The 18,176-nt window shown below is 60.2% G+C and overlaps 2 protein-coding genes across 6 annotated transcripts; one reads left to right on the forward strand and one right to left on the reverse strand.

Moving 5' to 3' along the window:
* The first annotated feature begins 464 nt into the window (after window positions 1-464).
* CISD3 (CDGSH iron sulfur domain 3) lies at window positions 465-3,477 on the forward strand. Its single transcript, XM_027625737.2, has 4 exons — window positions 465-544; window positions 850-906; window positions 1,453-1,572; window positions 3,074-3,477. Exons 1-4 carry the CDS (start codon window positions 503-505, stop codon window positions 3,251-3,253), a joined length of 399 nt encoding a protein of 132 aa, XP_027481538.2. The 5' UTR covers window positions 465-502; the 3' UTR covers window positions 3,254-3,477.
* A 1,364-nt stretch (window positions 3,478-4,841) lies between these two features.
* Window positions 4,842-17,814, reverse strand: PCGF2 (polycomb group ring finger 2). 5 transcript variants are annotated; one of them, XM_027625731.2, is made up of 11 exons: window positions 17,689-17,814; window positions 15,614-15,727; window positions 8,954-9,105; window positions 8,308-8,404; window positions 7,953-8,008; window positions 7,820-7,870; window positions 7,485-7,593; window positions 7,254-7,308; window positions 7,066-7,161; window positions 5,959-6,039; window positions 4,842-5,408 (listed from the first exon to the last, which is right to left on the reverse strand). In XM_027625731.2, exons 3-11 carry the CDS (start codon window positions 9,063-9,065, stop codon window positions 5,031-5,033), a joined length of 1,035 nt encoding a protein of 344 aa, XP_027481532.2. In that variant the 5' UTR covers window positions 9,066-9,105; window positions 15,614-15,727; window positions 17,689-17,814; the 3' UTR covers window positions 4,842-5,030. The 5 variants fall into 5 exon arrangements, with proteins under 5 accessions (XP_027481532.2, XP_035580472.1, XP_027481534.1 ...); XM_035724579.1 differs by lacking the exon at window positions 17,689-17,814 and having other exon boundaries at window positions 4,842-5,099; window positions 5,300-5,408; XM_027625733.2 differs by lacking the exons at window positions 15,614-15,727; window positions 17,689-17,814 and adding exons at window positions 13,795-13,918; window positions 14,202-14,388.
* Window positions 17,815-18,176: the final 362 nt, after the last annotated feature.

An 18,176-nucleotide genomic window follows, 5' to 3' on the forward strand; every position in this document is an offset into this window, starting at 1 on the left:
CGCGCAAGACAACCAGGTTCCGGCTGAAAACTCAGATACCTGTGCCCACCCACAAGGCGGTAATGCGTACGCCCGGGCCAGGCGGGAATCTGTTGCAAAAGCAAGCTCCCTGGGGCCTGAGCGGGAGCCGCACGGCGCTCCCCGAGACGCGGCCTTAGCCTCCGCCTGAGCCGCGGGCTCCCGGGAGGTCCCCGCCCACACCGGGAGGCGCGGGCCGCGAGCGCCGAGGCGATGCTCCCGGAGCGGGCGCCCCCTCCGCACCCCTCCCCCCGGGGTGGGGGGCCGAGGAGGCTGCGGGGGGCGGGGGCCGGCCGGGCTTCCGGCGGCGGCGCGGGGAGGGGGGGGAGGCACCCCGGACGGCGCAGGCCCCGGGCCCCGGGCCCCATCCGCGCGGAGCCCCGCGGCGTCTTCCGGGCCGGCCGGTTGGGCGGGGGCGGGACGTGACCCGGGCGCGGGGCGGAGCCGGCGCAGCGCAGCGGCGGGGACCGGCGTGGGCGGCGGCATGGGCGGCGGCGTGGGGGCGCCCCAGCGGCCTGCGGCCTGGGTGAGCACCCCGACCCCGCGCCGCCGGCCGCCTGCCCCCCCCCGCCCCGTCCCCGCCGCCTCCCGGCTGAGCGTCCCCAGCTCCCACTTCGCCTGGTGCCTTGCAGCCCTCCCTGAGCGCCGGGCGGGTGCAGCCAGCAGCCCCCAGCACCTCCACTTCCTGTCTTGTGACCCCTTTTTCTTACCGTCTTGTTTCTCCTACGCCCTGCATCCCTGGCGTCTCGTCCCTTCCAGATGACTTCCCTCTGGCAACCCGCTTTCCACTGACTTTCTTTCCCCCCACCCTGCTTCCAAACCACCGTCTAGTCATGCCTGAGTACCTTTCAGAAGCTGAACCAGAGGCGGGACATCTCCTCCTGGCTGGTGAGTACCCCATTTCCCCTTCCCTTCCCCTTCCCAAGTCCCCCAGGCCCAGAGACGCCAAAGGTAGAAACCAGAGAACCAACCAGAGGGGGTCAGCCCTACTTCCCAGACTCCAGTGTCAGGAGGCCCCTGCCTGTAGTCCCCTTCATGATGGCTCGGGGGGAGGTGGGGTGACCAGAGTGCCCAGGGCAGGGACCCAGGCTTCTCCGCTGGGAAGAGTAGTGCCTGATAAACACAGCGCCAGGGGCGGGTGACCCCACTTAGGCTGGCAGGATCCTGGCCCTCCCCTTCCTGGCCCCCAGGTGGGAGTCCAGGTTTGAAAGGGAGGCCACTGGGCGCAGAAACCAGAGTGCCTGCGTGGGCTTGAAATCTCTTCCCTGTCTGAAGCTCAGGGTCCTTATGGTGTCCTTGTGGGGTGGCACCCTGCCTCCTGCAGAGGAAGATTGCCATAAGCCAGGGCCACTGGGAATCTGGACAAGACCACAGGCAGGAAAGTGCTTCCAGGGCATGGGCTGACCCCAAGCCCTTCGTCTCCCCATGCCACAGATCCGATGGTTCCCTAAAGCCCCAGCCAAGTCCGTGGTGGCCCTGAAAACGCCCATCAAGGTGGAGTTGGTAGCCGGGAAAACCTACAGATGGTGTGTGTGTGGCCGCAGCAAGAAGCAGGTGAGAGCCCCCTGCCCCACGTCTCATTAACATAGGACACCCCTGGTTGGGAGAGTAGGTCTCTCCTGGGAGCTCCTGCCCGAGACCCTCCTCTTTCCCCACACATACCTGAAGGACAACAGAGGGAGGTTGGGGTGAAGAACACCCACAGCCCTGAGCTCCCTGTTCTCTGTATCCACCCTTTGAGAGGAGGCCAGGGAGAAAGAAACTCAGTCTCACGGCCAGGCCGCTGGAGCCCAGGGTCGTGCCCCCCGCTTCCGGTGCGCCCTCCTTGGACCCTCGGCCTGGAGTCCCTGCTCTAAGCACCCAGGGGCCCGGTGTCTCTCTCCCCTCTTCTCTCCCTCCTTCCAGGAAGCACCTGAGCCAGAGGTTCCCAGGCCTTGGACCCCAACACTGGGACGACCGCGGGCGCTCGTGCTGCCAAGCGCCCCTCTCCCCTGTCTCCTGCAGCCCCTCCCTCTCTCGGCTGAGGCTGGTTCCCTGGTTCCCTGCCGCTACCTGCTCCCACCTCCCTCTCCCTTCCGCCCCAGGAGCCTTCCTTCCAGCAGGAACCTGACCCGTATGCCCAGCCTCCTAGGCCTCTTTCCTTCCTGAGCTGGGCTCTGAACTGTGTGCCTCGAAGCCATGTTGACAGCCCAGGTCCCAAGTCCTGCTTTGCCATGGCCTCGGCTGGGCGCAGTGCGGCCCGAGGGCGCGGCAGCACCAGGGGAGTGTCCTCCACCGTGGGGCCTAGCGCCTGCGGGCCGGCCCTCTGCCTTCCTGCCTTCTGCCCTCTGGGGCAGGTTGCTGGGTTCTATTTGCGGACTTCTCTCCTCTCTCCTCCCACCCTACCCTGACCTCAAGGGCAAGAGGCCCTGGCTCCAGCTCTGCCGCTAACTAGCAAGTCAAGGCCTGTTTCCATGACCCAGTCTCTGCTGGAACAGCTTCCAGGGAGGATGGGGAACGTTCTCCTGCACCAGACAGCCGGTTTACCCTTCCACCCTGCCACATCCACTTCCCGTAACATGCCCACTTGTTTCCCCGGAGCCAGACAAAATGGATACCCCAGTCGCAAAGCATTGTGAGGCATGTAGGTTCTCTCCCACGCAGAGAAGTTTTTACCCTGAGAAAATGTGGAAGGAAATGAATTTATGAGCCAGTGGAGACTCAGAGACATTAAGAAAGAACAAAACAAAAAAACTATCAGTGTAAACATTGCTGATACCAAAAGTCCCACTTCACCTTGAAAATTCTGCCCCCGTATCCCAGTCTTCTGGGGCCCAAAGAGACAAATATTGTAAAGCCTCCTACTGAAGTGGGCAAAGTGCCTAAGAACCACTATTTATTCCATTTCCTTGGCACGGCTTTCCTCTCACCCCTCAGATAGAGGTCAGCGACGGCACCCCGGCGGTCAACTCAGGAGCCTGAGCCCTAGACACAGCGTGCCCGTGCCCTTCCTTCCAGACCTGCCCCACCCCAGCACGTGGGGTTGGGTCTCTAACGTCTCTCTTTCCCTCACCAGCCCTTCTGTGACGGCTCCCACTTCTTCCAACGCACTGGCCTGTCCCCACTCAAGTTCAAGGCCCAGGAGACCCGCACAGTGGCCCTCTGCACCTGCAAGGCCACCCAGAAGGCCCCGTACTGTGACGGCACCCACCGGAGTGAGCGGGTGCAGAAGGCAGAAGTGGGCTCCCCACTCTGAGGGGCTGGCTGCCGTCTAGCCCCAGGCCTCTGGCAGACACCCCATTTGTGGGGAAGGAAACGGCAGTGCTGAGCCCAAGAAGGGACCACCCAGGGACCCCAGTCCTCAGTGCTGGCTTGTGAAGGGCTTGCTCCCAATACCTGAGGTCTCTCGGGCAGCCAGGGAACACACCCCTGGCTCATCACCTGCTGGTGAAGGTGGTATTAAACACCGTGCCCACCCAGTGCGGTGCTCTTGTGGTCATTGGTGGGGGGCACACGGCCTACCCCCGCTCAGGGTCCTAACCTGGGATGGGGCATCTGACCCGCCGCAGGGAGGGGGCAGTTCACGTTCATTCCATATGGGGCCTCCCAAGACAGGCCAAGCCCAGAGATATGAGGCGGCAGCGGCCAAAGGCCTCGCCCACCCATCCCCTGTCCCCTGTCCCCTGAAGAACCACAGCTTCCGGAGAGTATGCAGCATTTATTACAAAGCCGGGAGATACAAATGTCCCAGGGCAGGAGGGGGTACAGTCACAGCACCTCAGACACGGGAGAGGTGCAAACACAGACAAACCTGATGGGGGGGCTCCCGACCCCAAACACCTAGGTTGCAAGGGAGTCTTGCCTCCTCACCTCCTCCCCGATCTGATCTATGTACATTGGAGGAAAGACAGGTGGGCAGGGATCTGCTGGGGTCCGCCCTTCGGGGGGCCGTCCACTGACCTCTCGGGATGGAGCCAAGGTCAGAGCTTAAAGGTCTCCATCTTCTTGTGCTTTTCGATGTCTCTGTGGCTCTGTCCTGACTCAGCCTCGGCTGGGGTGGGGAGGGGGCTGGGGGGCTGTTGGCCTTTGGCACAATCTGGGATCTGTGTTTGTCTGAGATGAACCCCACTCCACCTCTCCCCTGCACTCCGGGCCCCCAGGTGGGACTTCGCCAAAACCAGCCTTGCCTGTCGGGGCTCCGGGCTCGGGGCAGAACCAGGCCAAGCGTTCGCCCTGCTAAAGCCACAGTGGAATTTCAAGGGCTGAGGCCTCCCGTGCCCTGAATCTTCTCTTCCGCAAGATAAATGATGCAAAGGCCACACACACGGGGGGGGGGGGGGTGGGGGGTGGGGGGGGCCCGGGGGGGGGCAGAACTATCTATTCTTTGCACAAAGTTTCCACTGCAAGAAGAGGAGGTAAGGGAGATGCATCTTTACCACCCACTCAATCCTCAGAACCGGGGGATAAACTGCATTTGTAAAAGGCACTGTCTTAGCAATTCTCTGGACATTCAACAATGGGGGCGGGGGGGCACTGGCAGGGGCGGGACAGCAGCCGAGATGGGGGCAGAGACGGCAGACCCCATACACGGCCAGCTGGAGTTGTGCCTAAAGCTTTGGGGGCTGGTAGGGCTCCCGGAACACCCCATCTGCCTTGGGAAATGGAAGGAGGATGGAGCGGAGCTTTACTGAGCCTCAGGTGGCCCCTCCAGTCCACCTCCAGGCACCCCCAAAATGAGAGCAGGGCAAATTACACAAGACCTCCTAAAAATGAACACTCCACCCCCCACACATACACACACACATAAAGTTTGTTTCCTGTGGCATTTAAATTAATCTGGTTGGTCCATAGAAAATAAGTATGTATATTTGGTTTTTCCTATGTACATATATATATAGATTTATTTATAAAACCCACCCCCCCACCCCTAAGGCGGGAGGAGCTGGGGAAAGTAGAAGAGGTGGAAAAGGGGCCCAGAAAAAGTGGAGGGGTGGAGAGGCATGGCTGGAAAAGGAGGGAGAGGGTCCCTTTCCTCAAGTTAAGGGGGGCACAGGAGCTCCGTTGACAGTCATCTTGCGCCCCCTGCTGGTGGAAGATGGTGTCTGCAGGCAGTTCGAGGTACCCCCGTTGGCAGCTGTGGTGGTCCCACCGGCTGTCGCAGGGGGAGTGGGGGAGGTAGGGTGGGTGGCCGGGGGCCCGTGGGAGCTGGGAGAGCCATGGCAGGGGGTGGCTGGGCTGGGCAGGGAGGAGGAGGTGGCCGGCAGGGTGGCAGGGCTGGGAGCCTTGTCGCTGACTGACTCACACTCAGACGCCCCGCTGGTGTTGGTGCCCTCCGAGGGGGTGGGCGCTGTAGGCAAGGTGAGCCGCTTGCAGGCCGGCTGGACCCGATACTTGAGGGGGAGAGGGCCATTCTGCCAGGAGACGGGGCAGAGAGAGGCAGGGAAGGGAAGGGTGTCAGGAGAAAGAGGCTAACCAGGCAGCTACCCAACCCTCGCCCCACGGTGCCCAAACGGGCAGAAAGGGGTCCAGGCCTTGGAGAGAAGGGGACAGGCAAAGCAAGACTGACCGAGCAAGGCCAGAGATACAGGGGGCACACAAAGACCCGGAGAGGCAGAAAGAACGTGCAAGGCCAGAGGATGGAGAGGAGAGAGGGAGGCTGAAAAGCAGGGAGCAACAGTTGCTCCCCAACAGCCACCCGGCCCTCCTTTCTGACCCAGATCAGGGCACGTCATCTGCCAAAGGATCCTCTTCTACTTCAGAGTGTGGCAGGTCATCATCGAAAGATGGCCTGGAGGCTGGCCTGGTGTGGCAGGCCACCCTGGCCACGCCCAGCTCATGGGACGAGGCGCGAAGGGGGATTACTGGTCACTGTGTGGTCACTGTGGCCACAGACCGACGCCAGACCCTGCACGGCTCCCCTCCCAGCCCTGTCCTCGCCTGGCTCCGCCCTGTTCAGCTCACCCGCCGCCACGGATAGATGTAGGCGATATCCATGAGGGTGTAGTACTCCTTCAGTGGTTCATCCTCGTAGAGAACCTCCACCTGGAGGAGGAGACGGAGGACACCATGACCCCGGTCAGGTTCAAGGCTCTAGCCATTTGGCAATGAGGCTCTAAGCTAGGAGTGGGCGGTGGGACACTGGTGAGGAGGGACTAGCAGGTGTTCCCTTATTTCTCTGGGGTTTCACGGTGGGTTTGACATCCCTCCCAGACCTGTCCCGACAGAACTCCTGACCACCAAATGGGAAAGGATCCAGAGAAAGCACCCAGATCATTAATAACCCCTGCCCGCAGCCATCCACACAACTGTCTGGGTCCTCTTATATCTCTGGCAGGTCCTCCAGAGATCATGGGGGCAAAGAAAAAGCCCAGGTGGGAAAGATCTCGCAGAGCACTGACTCTCACCCAGGCTGCAGTGGAACGACCCAGGGAGCTTTAAAAGAAATACCAATGCTTGGATCTCACCAGAGATTCTGATTTAATCGGTAGGACGTAAATCGGGTTTTAAAGCTCCCTGCGTGATTCTGATCTGCAGCAAAGTTTGGGATCCACCGTCCTCGAACCTTGATACCCAAAGTGTGGTTCACAGACTAGTAGTATTGCCAGCACCTGGGAGCTTGCTAGAACAGCAGAACCTACTGATCAGAATCTGCGCTTTTACAAGATCTTCAGAGAATCACCGACACATTCAAATTTGAGAAGCAATGTCCGAGAGCGCTGCTGGAATTTCAGACTGGCCTTCCTTCAGCCAGATGGCCCCAGATAAGACCCAGTATTTTTGCACACATGCCTCTGCCACAGTTCTGAGCGTGTAAGCATGCGCGTGTGCACACTCGCACACCCACCCACCCTCCATCTTGGTCCCATACACCTCTGCACACTGGTTTCAACAGATGAAGACTGCCCCACCCCGACCTTGGTTTCAACTATTCTTCTACTCGAGCTCAATCACACAACCATGCAGGCCCTTGAGGACACCCAGCCAGCTCAGAGCAATGGCTGGGACGCACAGATTGTCAGACACAGCTACACACAGACACTTAGTTTCTGAAAGGGCCTGGGGACTCGCCTTGTACTTGCTGGGCACATCCATCTTGTTGCGAAGAAACTTGGCGAGATGCATGACGGTCATGGCTGCTGGGCACTGCAGGAATCGCACCCCTGTCTGCCGGGGGAGAGGCACCCAAGGGCTGGGGTCCATCCGAGGCACTCTTTCCCAGCCCACATCCCACTCCTAAGCAGGTCCCCAGCACTCACCTTCTCCTTGTCCCCATCCCCATTCTCCAGAGGACCCTTCTTTTCATCCCGGTCCCTGGTGGAGGACAAAGAACGAAGCTAGGGAGACCCTGGAACAGGCAGGATCCCCTAAAGCACACAACCAGAGGCCCTCCCGGAGGTACCTTCCCTTCCTAGGGGAAGGGGGCCAGGGTGGGAAAAAGGGGCAACCCAACCTAGGACCCCAAAAGACCAGGAGTGGGTCAGACTTGCCTGACACCTTCGTAGAACTCGATGGAGAGGCTGACAATCTCATTGTCGCTCAGAGCCCCCTTCTCCTGCTCCAGGACCTCGCCGCGGTCCTCATTGGAGCCATTGGGGACTGCGGAAGGAGAGGGCTCTGAGAGGCTGGCCTCGGATGGGGGAAGGAGGCCCGCCAAGGACCCCGGGATCTCGGAGCTCGGCGGGGTGAGCCCCCGCCATCCTGTGGGCCGGGGCAGCGGCGAGCTGGTATGTCGTGTGCAAGACGGACAGCCCGGTGCGTCCAGCCCGCGTGCCTAGGGCAGCACAGTGCGCGCTCACGCGAACGGACAGGTGAACACACTCACCTTCAGTCAGGGGGTACGCTGCATAGAAATCCCGCCGCCGTTTCATCTCATCTGGGAGAGAGAGGTAGGGTGAGGATGGAGCGCCAGGCAGGGCAGCGGGGGGCGGGGGTCAGGACGAAGGGTGGGTGGGTACCTTTAAAAAGCCCAGGGACCAATTTATAGACGATGTCTTGGAGGGTTTTGTCAGATCTGGAAAAAAACATAAAGAGTCCTATCCGCGACCACCTCACCCTGATCTCCCCGGCCAGGAACCCCCATTCCCACCTCCCTTCCTTGATCCAGGGCCCAGGCGTCAGGGTCCCTGTAGGCGTGGTCTTTACCCCTCTGGTATTTCTCAGCCTGGACAAGCTGGATACAAGACAGAGGGAGGGGAAGGGCCCTGGGCTGACACTCTGTGCCTCTCCCCGACCAGCCCTCGCGGCGATGGGAAGCGAGGAGGGCTGAGGGACAGAGGCCCGGCACGGCAGGACGGACAGCGCCAGGCCCACCTGATGCTCAGCAGCGGCCTGGTTTTATGGACCTGCACGTCACACATGGGGCAGTACTTGTTGGTCTCCAGGTAGCGCACGATGCAGGTTTTGCAGACTTGTGGGGGAGAGTGGAGAAAGAAAGCAGAGTCAGAGCCCCGTTCATAATCCAGGACCTGCACGCCCCCGCGGCCTCTGCTCACATAAAGGCTGCCCCTCCTCTCCACCGTGTCCCCACGGCTCAGCCCCTTCAGAGGCTCAACGAGGTCCTGCTTTCCACAGATGGCAATCGCCCCTGATCTGTCCCCGCGGGAGTGTGTGCGTGTCTGGGTCGGACCAGCACCGTGCATCAAGCAGAGAGTGAGCCCCAAGTCTGAGGGAGTGCAGCCCACAGGACGCCTCCCAGGGTCCTCGACCCCCTTGCCGCCAAGCCCGGAGTGCATGCCAGGGGCAACCTGTGTCTTCGGGGGCGGCCAAGGACTCTGGGAGACACCTGAGCATTCACACCTGAGACGGATCTCTGGGCTGCCCCCTCAGGCCTCCCCACCCCGGAGAGTCTTTCTGTGACCAGGGACCGCCACCAGACACAAACCCTCCCCGCAGCAGTGCCCCTCCAACCAGGGCAGAGACTGCGCACCCTGAGAAGTGGCCCCTCCACCCAACTCACAGGAATGCAAGCACTCCACGATGGTGGTAGCGTCGATGAAGTACCCCCCGCAGAGGGCACACATAAGGTGGGGATTCAGCTCCGTGATTTTGATCCGTGTGGTCCGATGCATGATGCCGGGGTGGGGGGCGGGGGGCCTGGGGGGCGTCACCCTGAGAAAGGAAAGTGCAATCAGAAACCCAGAGAGCCGACGGCCGCTCCCACAGTCCCCTGCACACCACCCAGTGTCTGTCCCCGAGCCCGCGGCCCTTGCTCTCTCTGCCTCCGAGGCCGGACCGGGGACACACACGGGGCCGCCGTTGCCGGGCCCCTCTGAGTGTTCACTGGGCGCGGGGGGGGCTCTAGAGACTCATGCGACCTTGAGTGACAAAGTCAGGCTCCGTCTCAAGGGCAGGAGCAAAGACTGAAGTTAGACCAGCTCTCCAGAGGATATAGGGAGGCAGGAAAATGGGAGAGAACAGACTTTTTAAAAACTTCCCTGATCCCCATCCATATTCCCTCAAATGAGTGCTAGGAGCTGAGGAAATGTCGATGCCCCTCTACCCAGGTGCCAGCCCTCGGCTCGGTGTTTCTACTCTACCCGATCCTCCTTCCATCCCATCACTCTTCCCCCAGGAAGGCAGCCCTGGAAACACCGTGGGCATAGGCTGCCCTAAGTTTAGGGGAAGCACCCCACTGCCTGTCCTAGCTCTGCATCCAGTCTGGCCCCAGAGCAGCTCCCCGGAAATCCACCGCATGCTGGCCATGCAGGTTCTAGGCCTGGTGCTCGGGCAGGAAATACTAAGGATGGTTCTTCTATGCCCGCAGTGGGGGACACGCAGCCTCAGCTGGACTCCGGCCCCGGCAGGTCATGGCCAAGAGCCTGGGCAAAAGGGACTTAGCCACCTTTCCCGGCCGGACAGCCCCCTGCACGCGTCTCCTGGACCCCACACACATTCCAGGACCCCTATCCCACGCACACACAGGGGCTGCCCCACGTGGGCACCGTCTCCATGGGCTGCGGCCTGTCCACAGGCTGTCCAGTGACAGACCCCAAGCTCTCAGAGATGCCTGCCAAGGCTGGGCAGAAAGTTCTCTCCGCAGCAGCCCCGAGCACCCAGCCAGGCCTTGGCAGGGTCTAGGGAGGTCAGTCAAGGCCCAACTCTGGGTTGGCTGATGTGCTTAACTTCTTGGTATAGAAATCAAACCTGCACCTAGAAAGGAAGCCCCCCCCCACAACTCTTTCCCAGCGGAAAAGCCCAAGGGGTGGGGCTCGGGAGGGTGGCCAAGCCCCAAGGACTCCTTCACAACACACACCCTTCTCTCCTTTCCAGAAAGATTTCTAAAGCCACCACACTGGGTTTTCTAGGACCAGAAAGTCACAGCCAGGATCAACAGTTTCTATAGAGACCCCAGGATGAGTTTGGCCAGGACCCAAACAGCCAACAGAGGCTGGCCAGAGACCGAAAGAGATGGCGAGACACAAAGGCCACATGTGGGAGAGACACCAAGTCTGCAGGGCAGACAGAGGGAAACAAGTGAGCCCAAAGAGGCAGTGAGACGCCGCAGCCAGGAAGTGCAGGCCTGGCCGAAGGAAGGAGAGGGGTGCCTGTCCCACAGAGGGCGGCCCCCAGCCCTCCCTGCAAGGGCTCCCCCTTCACAATCCTCGCTACTCCACTGTTTGCTCGTTTCCATAGTAACCCTCTCTCTGGCAAGATGCCCAAATATTATTACAACCATCCAGAGGAGAGAGCAAACTCCAAGTGGCTGTCTCGCTGAGTGTGTGTAATATCCATGGGATGTGGCCGTGACGTCTAGGACCCCTGTTCGGGTCCAGCTGAATCTATGTGTGCACACACAGCCAGGAAAGGCACGTTCTGGGTGATGCTGGGTGTTCAGGTTGCCACCGGTGCATCTCACACCCCCGTCTCTCCTGCTCACACGCACGCACATGGGTACACACACACACAGGCGCTTCCCCTGCCCAAGTCACCTCATTCACACACTGGCTGTGTTTTTTGAAACAAGACACTTTCTCTTAAGAACTCCTATCCAGTTCCTGACTGTGGCCTCCACACACACACACACACACACACACACACACAGAGTTCCCAGGCAAGTGGCCGTGACCTTTACCCTTTCACTTCCCTTAGCATGCGTGAGAACTCAGGCGGAGATTATCCCTTCTAGATGCAGGGGTAAAGGAAGGAGCTGCGGTGCTTAGTGAATGAAATATTCCTCTTTCTCTGGTGTAAGAACAGGCCCCCTTGCAGCACTCCCTCTCCCCCCACCTCATCCCCAGGGGCCTCACACTGCTACCTCTGGGGCTGGGGGCGGGGAGAAGTACTGATTGGCTCCTCACCTGATTGCCATGGTTACCTGCAGGGCCCTACCAGCAGGTGCCAAGAACAACTGTAAACAGGAGCTCAGCTCCCCACCTCGCACCCCACACCCCCCCACCACCCCAGGCCTCAGGGCCCTACACCTGACACCCAATTCCCCAGCTGCAACTGACCGGTGTGTTGTGGGAAGGAGAGGGGAGAGGGGTGACGGGTGGCTGGACCTCCAGCTGTCATCACTCTAGGAGAGGTGTGCCTGTCCCACAGAGCGGCCCCCAGCCTCCCAACCAAGAGGTTGGGAGATGGGAAACAGCCCGAGGGAGAAAGACAAAAATCCGTGAAGAGGCCATGGGCCATTTGGAAGTGGCTTCTGTGGAGCCCTGGGGCTTTACCAGGTCACTCCCAAGGATGTCACCACAGGGACCTGAGCACTGTCCCCCTCCCCGCCAACTGCAGCCAAGTCCTTTAACACCTTTTGTCCCCAAAGCACTGTCCTTGCAAGAGCATGATCCCTGGGCAGCCCATGTTCCTGGCCCCTGGGGATCCAGGCCTGGCCTACAGTGGCAGCAAAGGACCTTGGGTCAGCACCCAGCACCCAATCCCAGCTCCTCCTGGCCTTTCTTTCTTTTTTTTTTTTTTAAAGATTTTATTTATTTGAGAGAGAGAGCATGAGAGGGAAGAGGGTCAGAGGGAGAAGCAGACTCCCCACTGAGCAGGGAGCCCGATGGCGGGACTCGATCCCGGGACTCCAGGATCATGACCTGAGCCGAAGGCAGTCGCTTAACCAACTGAGCCACCCAGGTGCCCGCTCCTCCTGGCCTTTCAAGCCTGGCACTTGTCTTTGCCCTTCCTCAAAGCCCCTACTAATTAGAGACCACCCCCATCTCTCTGTTCTAGCCGGTCGGTCTTTTTTGGACGCTACCCGCAATTTAAGCCTCTCCCACTGTCAGGTTTTGTTTTGTTTTGTTCTTCATCTTCCTCTGCCGAAATAGCCTGTCTCTGATAACCCAGAGGCCCCTGCTCCTTCAGATGCCCCCAGACAGCATTCTCTGCTCTGCCTTTCCTCCACATGAAATCAGCCCCACTCCCCCACTAGAAAATCACCAGGCCTTGGGAAAAGTCACCCAAGGTCACATCCGGACACCTAGAATTGCAGAAGTAGAAGGGATCTTAGAAAGCCCCTTGTCCAGGGGCTCCTGGGTGGCTCAGTGGGTTCAGCGTCCAAATCCTGATTTCAGCTCAGGTCATGATCTTGGGGTGGTGAGATGGAGCCCCACGTTGGGCTCCATGCTCAGCTTGAAGTCTGCTTGAGATTCTCTCTTCCTTTCCCTCTGCTCCTCCCCCTACACCCACCCCTGCTCTCTCTCTCTCTCTCTCTCTCTCTAAAATAATGAATACATAAATCTTAAAAAGGAAGGAAGGAAGGAAGGTAAGTACTTGGGTGGCTCAGCTGACTTCATGACTTAAGCATCTGACTTCAGCTCAGGTCATGATCTCAGGGTCCTGGGCTCAAGCCCTGCAGGGAGTCTGCTTGTCCCTCTCCCTCTGCCCCTTCCCCTGCTTGTGCTGTCTCTCACTCAAATAAATAAATAAAATCTTAAAAAAAAAAGAAAGAAAGAAAGAAAGAAAGGATCTTGTCCAACCCTTTCATTCTCAAGATGAAGAAATTCACCTAAGGTCACCCAGTAACAAAGTGGCAGTCCTAGAATAGAAACTGCCTGACTCCCATTCCAGTGCTCTTTACACACTGGCACCCAGGCCAGGCTCCCCACTCATTTAAGAAATCAATAAGCCTGGCCCAACTCCATCCAGGCAGGTAGAAAGTGGGACTCCAGGCTCCCTAGAAGACAACTCAGTGAGCCTTCTGGGAGGGGACAGAGTCTGGCCCAAACATGACCTTCAGAACACATTCTCACTTTGAAGTAGATAGAGGGGCAGAAACGAATCCCCTCACCCCACTTCCATGGAACAGGTAGGAAAACTGAGGCTCCATGGAATATACTAGGTCCCTTCCTCTCCTGGCTGTGTGGGTCCAACTGCACGAGCTCCGTGTATTTGTGTGTGGAGGGGGAGTATAGGGGTCTGCCTGGGGACAATGTCAACCTCTCTGTGTTCCCTGATCCTTGACCCTGGGACCTGCCCCTGCCGCCAGCAGCTTCGAAACATCCTCTAGTCTCCTGAAACTGGGCTTAATGTCCCCTCTCTGCCTTTCCCCCTCTGAGCTTCCTAAGAGCAAACAAAGACAAAAACCCAAAATATACACACAGAGCTACACACTGCCGAATACACACAGATGCACACAAAGCCAGACACACCCCCTCCATCTCTCTCACACAACACCCAAGGCCAGACAGACACTTGGCCAGACACACACACATATACATACCAGGCCAGACACACCCCATCACACATACGGCCAGACCAAAGCCAGGCCCATACTTGCCAGATGCACAAGCCACCCCCACCCAGAAGTACACAGTCTGACATGCCCGCCTGAAACCAGAGCTGCAAATACACACTAACCTTTTGTGCATCCCTGGTCCACTCAGGGTAAATTATAACATAAGTCTTCCAGCAACAAAGGCAGTGCAGCTCCCAACCTCCACTCTGGGGGCCAGAGGCTGGAGGAGCAGGGTGGGCATCTGACCTGCACAAAGATGTAGCCTCTTCCTGCTCAGGCTCTCTCCATTCCCATGGCAACAGCTCCATCAAACAACACCTCTCCCGCAAGGCCAGGGGCAGCAGAGAGCACCCCCCCCTTCCTGCCCACCCCCAAAGACTTCAACTTGAACCCCACTCAAGCTACACAGGGTCCAGATCCTGCGTCCAAGGTCTCACCTTGGGTCTGTTTCCCGGCCTCCTTCCAGAGACAGCTCTAAGACCTCAACCCCCAACTCCAAACCAGGGAACCCCTGGGAAAACCTCCCTACCCAAAAGCTGCAACAGAGCTGGCTTTATGCTCCTTCTCCAAGTACTAAACACCTTGGCACAGAGTGGAGACGGGCGGAAGAGAAATTAGAGTTTCAGCAACAGATACAAACTGCAAGAGGCCCAGAGAAGGAGGCATCAGAACTGAGCGGGAGACGACCTGGAGACCACCCCCCCTTCCCCCTCAAGCGACAGGGAGTCCAGGAGAGACTGAGGCATATATATGTATGCGGAGAGGGGTTACTCTAAGAGACAAAAGACCAGGGAGAAGCGCGGAATAACACTTCCACAATATTTACAGGCAAATTCACCACCCCCAGGCCTCTTCCTTCCCCACCTCAAGCCATCCGGAGCAATTCTGGGCAGATGGGGGCAGTGGGGGAGGGGGAGAGGCATGCCTGGGCCCACTGTGGAGACTGGAGGGGCAGGGGGGTCTGCTGGCCGAGAGGTCCCACCCCCTCAGAGCTAGAGGCAGGAGGGCCAGGGCAGGGAGGGGGCGGCCCGGCTCTCCAGGAGAAGAGGGGGCCAGTCGGTCAGACCCCTCCGCTGGCGATGGGAAGTATCGCGATAACTCCACCCCCCCATCTCCATTCTACTCCCTCCTCCCGGGCTTCCCCCGGAGCCTGGGTCAGAGAATCAGGGACCCCAGTTACCCGGTGGCCGCTCCTACCTTCCCTCGAGTCAAACTTTCGGCGGGGCCCAAGGAGGGGGTGTTCCAGAGAAAGAGGCTCTGCCGAGGTGGTTCGGGGAGGGGGCGGGGCGCCCGGTCCTGGGGCGGGGGGGGGTAGGGGGGAAGGGACCCGCTGGGGGGAGGTGCCCAGGAGGCCGGGGACCCGGGCAAGGAGGAGCGCCCTCCCCCGACCCCGCAGCAATCAGAAAGGCATGTCGTCTGGCTCCCAGCCTCAAGTCCTTGCGCGTCCACGACGCCCCAGTGCCCACGGAAGAAGCAGAGAGCGACCCCTCCCCAAACCGAAGAGGGTAGTGGGGCAGGGCCAGGGGCCGCTCTGGCTCGTGGGGCGGGCGAAGTGGGCAGAGATCCGGCCCGGCGCGTAGCCCACAGCCCCTGTGGCTGCCTGGGACCCTCCCCCTCGCTACCTCGGGAGCAGGTCTGCGAGGGGGGCTGCGGCACAAAGAGGTGGTGGTCGAGGGAGACGCCAAATCGCTAAAAGGGGGAATCCATTTCGGCCATCTTGGAAGGGAGGAAAGGGAAAAGGGGAGAGAAAAGGGAGAAAGAAAGGCGGACGGGGCGAGCTAGGATAGGGGCTGGCGGGGTGGGGCGGGGACGCGAGAAGGAGGCCCGGCTCCGAGTCTCCCCCTCCCACAGGGGTGTGTAGAGAGGGATGGACCGGCCCCCAATCCCCATTCTGGTTGCGGGGTAGGAGGAGGAAAGGACCGGGAGTCTGCCTCCACTTACCTGGGTTCGGGGTCCGGTGGGTCTCGGGGAGGGGGGGATGGGAGGGAGGGAGGGAAGGGAGGGGAGGGGGGGCCGCAGCCGTGTCGCTCGCTCCGGCGGCGGGAGGGGAGAAACCTACGGTAAGAAAGGAGTTTGTGAAAGCGGCTTGGGGTGGGAGGGAGAGAGGGGAGGGGAGGGGACGGAGGGGGGAGGGGAGGGACCGGGGCTTGGGGGGGTTCAAAATGGCTTTTTTCCTCCAGACAAGAGTAGGTCCCGCCCACTACTCACCCACGTGACCTCATTCCTTCAGGGTGTTTGCAGAGAGGGGAAGAGGAGGAGGGGGAGAGCCTAACGCGGCTGCCCCCACACTGGGTGCCGGGCCCCCTAAACTGGGACACGACCTCACTCTTCCCAAACAGCCCCTGACCCTGGAAGATGTATCCTCTTCTGTGTTAACCTCCTCAATTAACCCTCCCCCGCCAAAATGTGTGCGCCCCCCCACCCCCGACCCTGCGATCCCCGCCTCTAAGCTGGGGCGCCTGGAAAATGGTGAAATGAGGACTGGGCTGAAATGTGGTTCGTTCTGCAGTCCTACCCGCCACGGCCTCGGCCGAGGGGCGATGGGCTCGGGCCGGGGACGCGACGCCTCCGGCCACGCGTCCAGGGTATTTTCATTCACTCTAAGTGACACTCCCTTAAAAATCAATAACTGCAATCGTGGGAGAGAGCGTGTCCTCCCCACCCCCCTGGCCCCGCTCAGCGGCCCGATCGCCGGCTCTAAAAGGCAGACCCCCGGGATCCAGTGGAGGCGCCTCGGAGGAGAGGCCTGGGGGTAGCCTGCGGGCGGGGGTCGGTTTGCTGGGGTGGAGGCTGGCGCCCCCCGCGTGTTCGCGCAGAGAAGAATGGAACGCAACCTGGGCCGGGGGACAGGCTGAAGACGCGGACTCAGGCTCCGGGTCTGGGACACAATAACCCGGTCGAATGCGAGAGGCCCGACTGGACTAGAAAACCAGGCGCCGGGGCTCAAAAGTGGGCCCGCGCTTTTTCTCCTGCCTTGCGCTGCTTCCCGCATTTTTCTCCGGGGCGCCGATCGCGCTTGGAGCTCTGCGCGGTTGGTGCGCCTCCCTCGCCCCGGCGGCGGGAGGAGCCCGGCGAGCGCAAAGGCGGCTGGTGCCAGTCCGCCTCCGACCGTCGCTCCCGGCTCCTCCCAGCGCTCCGGCGCCGGTCCCCAGTGGCTCCCGCCGGGAGGGGAAAACGAGGAGGGAGGCTTGGAAAGGCGGGGAGGAGCGGCCGAGGCTGGCGCCGGGGAAGCCAATCGATACTACGTTACGGCGACGACCCGGGCCCTGCTTCATTAGGACGGTCGATTCGCTTATTCGTTATTCAAGATTTATTAGAGATGGTCACTGGGTTTGTCCCTCCAGAGAGCTCCATTATCCGGCCACACGGGCCATTAAGCGCACTGGCGGTGGGTGGCTCGAGTTAGGAAATTAGGAGACAAATCTTCCGCAAGCTTCGGAGTGCCTGCCTCCTCCTCTTCCCTCGGCGCTCGCAGCTCAGGCAGAGCCGAAGCTGGGCCCCCCGGACTGAATGCTTTCACCCTTTTTGGCCAGCGACCAGGAGACCTGCGGACGCTGGCCGCCAAGTGACCCCAGCTTCAGCCTTCAGCCCGCACCGGCCGAATGGGGGCGGGGAGGAAGAGGATGGGCGGGAGAGATTTCCTCCCAGAGGGGGTGGTCTGAGAACCCGCGGGAGAAGGTCCGGGAGAGGACCCTGTCACCTACTCCCCTGTCCTTGCACGCGAAGACTGGGATTTCACCACCCCTCTTGCAAAGGGGGCTTTTGGGGTGGACACACCCTCTGTCCCTAGGGCAAGTGTGTCGCCAGCATCCCCAACTCTGCGAGGGAAGACTCGTGCATCCTCTACTGTCCCCCAATTGCACTGCGGGGAGGGCAGTGCAGCAGGGACTCCTGGTCTGTCACTCCTGTCCAGCTAGACGATCCCGGGGCAAGGCAAAACTGTAGGGGCTCCCCGTAGATCTCCGTCACACACGATCCACATGGGCACCCAGGGTGTGTGGGGGGGTATCAGCTACCTGGAAGAGGGCTGATGAGTCCCCACTTCGGTCCTTTATCCTGGAGTGTTGCAGCGAGGGGGCCCACCGTGCTGAATGGGCATCCATTCACTTGTTCCTCAGTTATTAGCGCCAGTCACTAGCAAACTACAAGACAAGAGGGTTGAAGACCCCACTACCCACTAAAACTTGATTTTAATCATTTCCATCCTGGGCCACCAGTCCCCACATCCCTGGCCTTTCTGCCTTATCAGAACCTTCTAAGACCCAGCCTTTCTCACATCTGAAGTTCTTTGGTTTCCCTGCAAAAAAGCACCTGTCCTGTACCAATGTCAAATACTGCGCTAGGCACCAGGGACCTAAAGCTGATGAGCCGGATTTTTGCCTACAAGGAGCTCACAGGCCAGTGGGGCTACCTAGCCTGTCCCGTTAGCTTCCATGGCACTGTGTATCCCTCTGGTTTGTCCCCACCAGCCCCAGGAGCGCCTGGTAAGGGGCGGGGGCGGGGG

The sequence above is a fragment of the Zalophus californianus genome, chromosome 16 (genome assembly GCF_009762305.2).
Source record: "Zalophus californianus isolate mZalCal1 chromosome 16, mZalCal1.pri.v2, whole genome shotgun sequence".
NCBI classification, from domain to species: Eukaryota; Metazoa; Chordata; class Mammalia; order Carnivora; family Otariidae; genus Zalophus; species Zalophus californianus.

Bases quoted from the DNA above. Each gene is read 5' to 3' on its own strand.
- CISD3 (XM_027625737.2), top strand. From the start codon at position 503: ATGGGCGGCGGCGTGGGGGCGCCCCAGCGGCCTGCGGCCTGG. The intron at 907-1,452 runs GTGAGTACCCCA...CCCATGCCACAG, and splicing joins GGGACATCTCCTCCTGGCTG to ATCCGATGGTTCCCTAAAGC. The intron at 1,573-3,073 runs GTGAGAGCCCCC...TTCCCTCACCAG, and splicing joins GTGGCCGCAGCAAGAAGCAG to CCCTTCTGTGACGGCTCCCA.
- PCGF2 (XM_027625733.2), bottom strand. The intron at 8,009-8,307 runs GTGGGCCTGGCG...GTTTTTTTCCAG, and splicing joins AGGCCGCTGCTGAGCATCAG to ATCTGACAAAACCCTCCAAG. The intron at 7,309-7,484 runs GCAAGTCTGACC...GTCCTCCACCAG, and splicing joins GAGTTCTACGAAGGTGTCAG to GGACCGGGATGAAAAGAAGG.